The following is a 2,364-nucleotide window of genomic DNA, read 5'->3' on the forward strand; positions in this document are numbered from 1 at the left end:
GCAGGTTGGTCGAACAAATATTTAATGATCACGTCATGATGTTGATCCAACGGCCTTAAATAATCCTCTAATTGGATGGTCACACACAGTTGATGGATAGATAAAAAAAAAAGTATACACATCTATTAAGCAATAAAGCGCACCATCCACCATGTCCAATTCTGACACTTTCAAATAAGCCACGTGTACGTAACTCCTCTTTCCTCTATCCCACAATTGCCATTCTCAACGCGGTGGTAAGGGTATTTTGGTAAAAAAGCAAATAAGAAAAGATTGTCTTGATACGCGTTTCAAAGAGGTCCAATAATCAATCAATTTTTGCCGACCTTCGAATCCTCCCCCTTAAAGAACCCAACCCTCTCATCTCATCCCCCCAACCCCCATCTCTCAGTTAGGACCATTCCTTCATTTTCTTTCTTTCTATCTATCTGAAAATCGCTTCTTTGTTTTTTTTTCGAAATCGAAATCGAAATCGAAATCGAAATCAAGATCAAAATCGAAAAATGGCTCAAAGAGATAAAGAAGAAACCGAATTCAAGGTCCCCGAAACCCTAACTCTATGCGTTAACAACTGCGGATTCTCTGGAAATCCCGCCACAAACAACATGTGTCAGAACTGCTTCAAGGCTTCCTCCACCGCAATCTTACCTCCTCTTACGTTCTCCGCCCAAGAAAAATCAGGATCCACCGGTTCCGTGCGTTTATCGGAAAGATCCGATTCGCCGCAGTTGCCAGAGATTCGACGTGATCTGACGCAGGTTAAGGAGGAAACTCAGGAGAAGCAACCTCTGGTTGTCCGGAGAGTGGTGAATCGGTGTTCTGGTTGCCGGAGAAAAGTAGGGTTGACCGGTTTCAGGTGTCGATGTGGGGATCTGTTTTGTTCGGAGCATAGGTATTCCGATCGACACGTGTGTGGCTACGATTATAAGGCTGCAGGTCGAGAGGCGATCTCTCGGGAGAATCCGGTGGTTAGAGCAGCGAAGATCGTTAGAGTCTGAGGAGAACAAAAAAATATATATATCTATATATATTTTTTTAATCTCAAGTGTGGAAAGATGGAGATTCGATCTCTTGATTCATGTATGGGACATGAGGTCTCAAGCACGATCATATAAAGAGAGAGAGAGATCGATTTGTTTGAAATTAAGGAAAATTGTATGAAGCAATTCACTTGTGTTTAGATAGATTGATCTATAAATCTTAATGTTCTTCCATCTTTTTGTTGGTTTTATTTTTTTGTTAGAAAAAATAAAAATTCCAAAAGCCCTTTATCGTATGGCCTGAACTCTTCCTAATTTTTGGAGGTGGGTTTTGTCGTATCACGTTGTAACTTGTTGGAAAAATAATAGCTAGAGATTGGTAAAGAATATCTTACAATCTAAGCCGTATTTCTCATGCTATGTCTCAAGATGCTAATATTTTCTTGAGTGACAATAACCTGACGAGCTAAAAATGACACCGTTGACGTGGCAGTGCACAAAATCATAGATCTTTCTCTTTGGGATATGTAAGGAAAAGAGTCGTGATAACCTATATAATTCGAAAGAGTCGTGTTGGACTGATCTTAAGATATTGCACATCTTGAAGTGAAAGTGGATAGGAAGCATACATGCTTCTTTCTCACTCGTGTATCTTTGGAAAAGTGTATAAAGTCATTGATCTTTTTCTTTGAGATACACTAGGATGGAAAAGTGTATAAAGTCATGATCTTTTTCTTTGAGAAACACTAGGAAAAAATCTATGATTTTGTGCATTTACCACGTTAATCATTTTATCATTAGTCCAAGGAAAAAAGATTGTGCTCATGCCATGTCAATTGTGCCAGTTTTAGCGAGTCACTTTATCGTTAGTCTATTTTCTTGGTTAATTGCCAAAACATTTAAAATGCCCTTCACATTTATATTATATAAAAGATAAACATATAAAATATTAACAAACATTTATTATGTAAAAGATCAAATATATCTTTTATTTTTTTTCACTAAAAAATTATTAGAGAATATTATATTAAGAGTATTTACGTAATTATCATGTTAGGAGTGTTTATGTAATTTTTTATTTATTTATATTTTATAAATATAAGAGAAAGTGAGATGGGAGAGTTATTTTCTCTCTCCTATAGTTCCCTCTCATTCTTCTCTCTTCTCTTTTCTTCTTCAATCTCCGAACTTTGAGATTTATCAAGATTTATCAGATCATAAACAAATAGGACTCTACAAAAGGGAACAAAGGAGAGAAGCAGGTACTAAGTCAATATCAATAAACTTACTTTTGTCAGAAAAAAAATGAACAGATTTAAAGACAGTAACATCTACAGACACACAATGACAATTTAACACTGGACTAAAACATATATATTTTGAG

At 36.2% G+C, this 2,364-nt stretch overlaps 1 protein-coding gene across 1 annotated transcript; it reads left to right on the forward strand.

Moving 5' to 3' along the window:
- Positions 1-326: 326 nt before the first annotated feature.
- Positions 327-1,276, forward strand: SAP5 (A20/AN1-like zinc finger family protein). The gene has a single exon (XM_086454349.1). It carries the CDS (start codon positions 504-506, stop codon positions 996-998), a length of 495 nt encoding a protein of 164 aa, XP_086310475.1. The 5' UTR covers positions 327-503; the 3' UTR covers positions 999-1,276.
- The last annotated feature ends 1,088 nt before the right edge of the window (positions 1,277-2,364 follow it).

Source organism: Akebia trifoliata, chromosome 9 (genome assembly GCF_017979445.1).
Source record: "Akebia trifoliata isolate Shusen 1 chromosome 9, ASM1797944v1, whole genome shotgun sequence".
Lineage (NCBI taxonomy): Eukaryota > Viridiplantae > Streptophyta > Magnoliopsida > Ranunculales > Lardizabalaceae > Akebia > Akebia trifoliata.

What these genes read in the sequence shown, in the direction of transcription:
- SAP5 (XM_086454349.1), top strand. Translation starts at nt 504, where the DNA reads ATGGCTCAAAGAGATAAAGAAGAAACCGAATTCAAGGTCCCCGAAACC.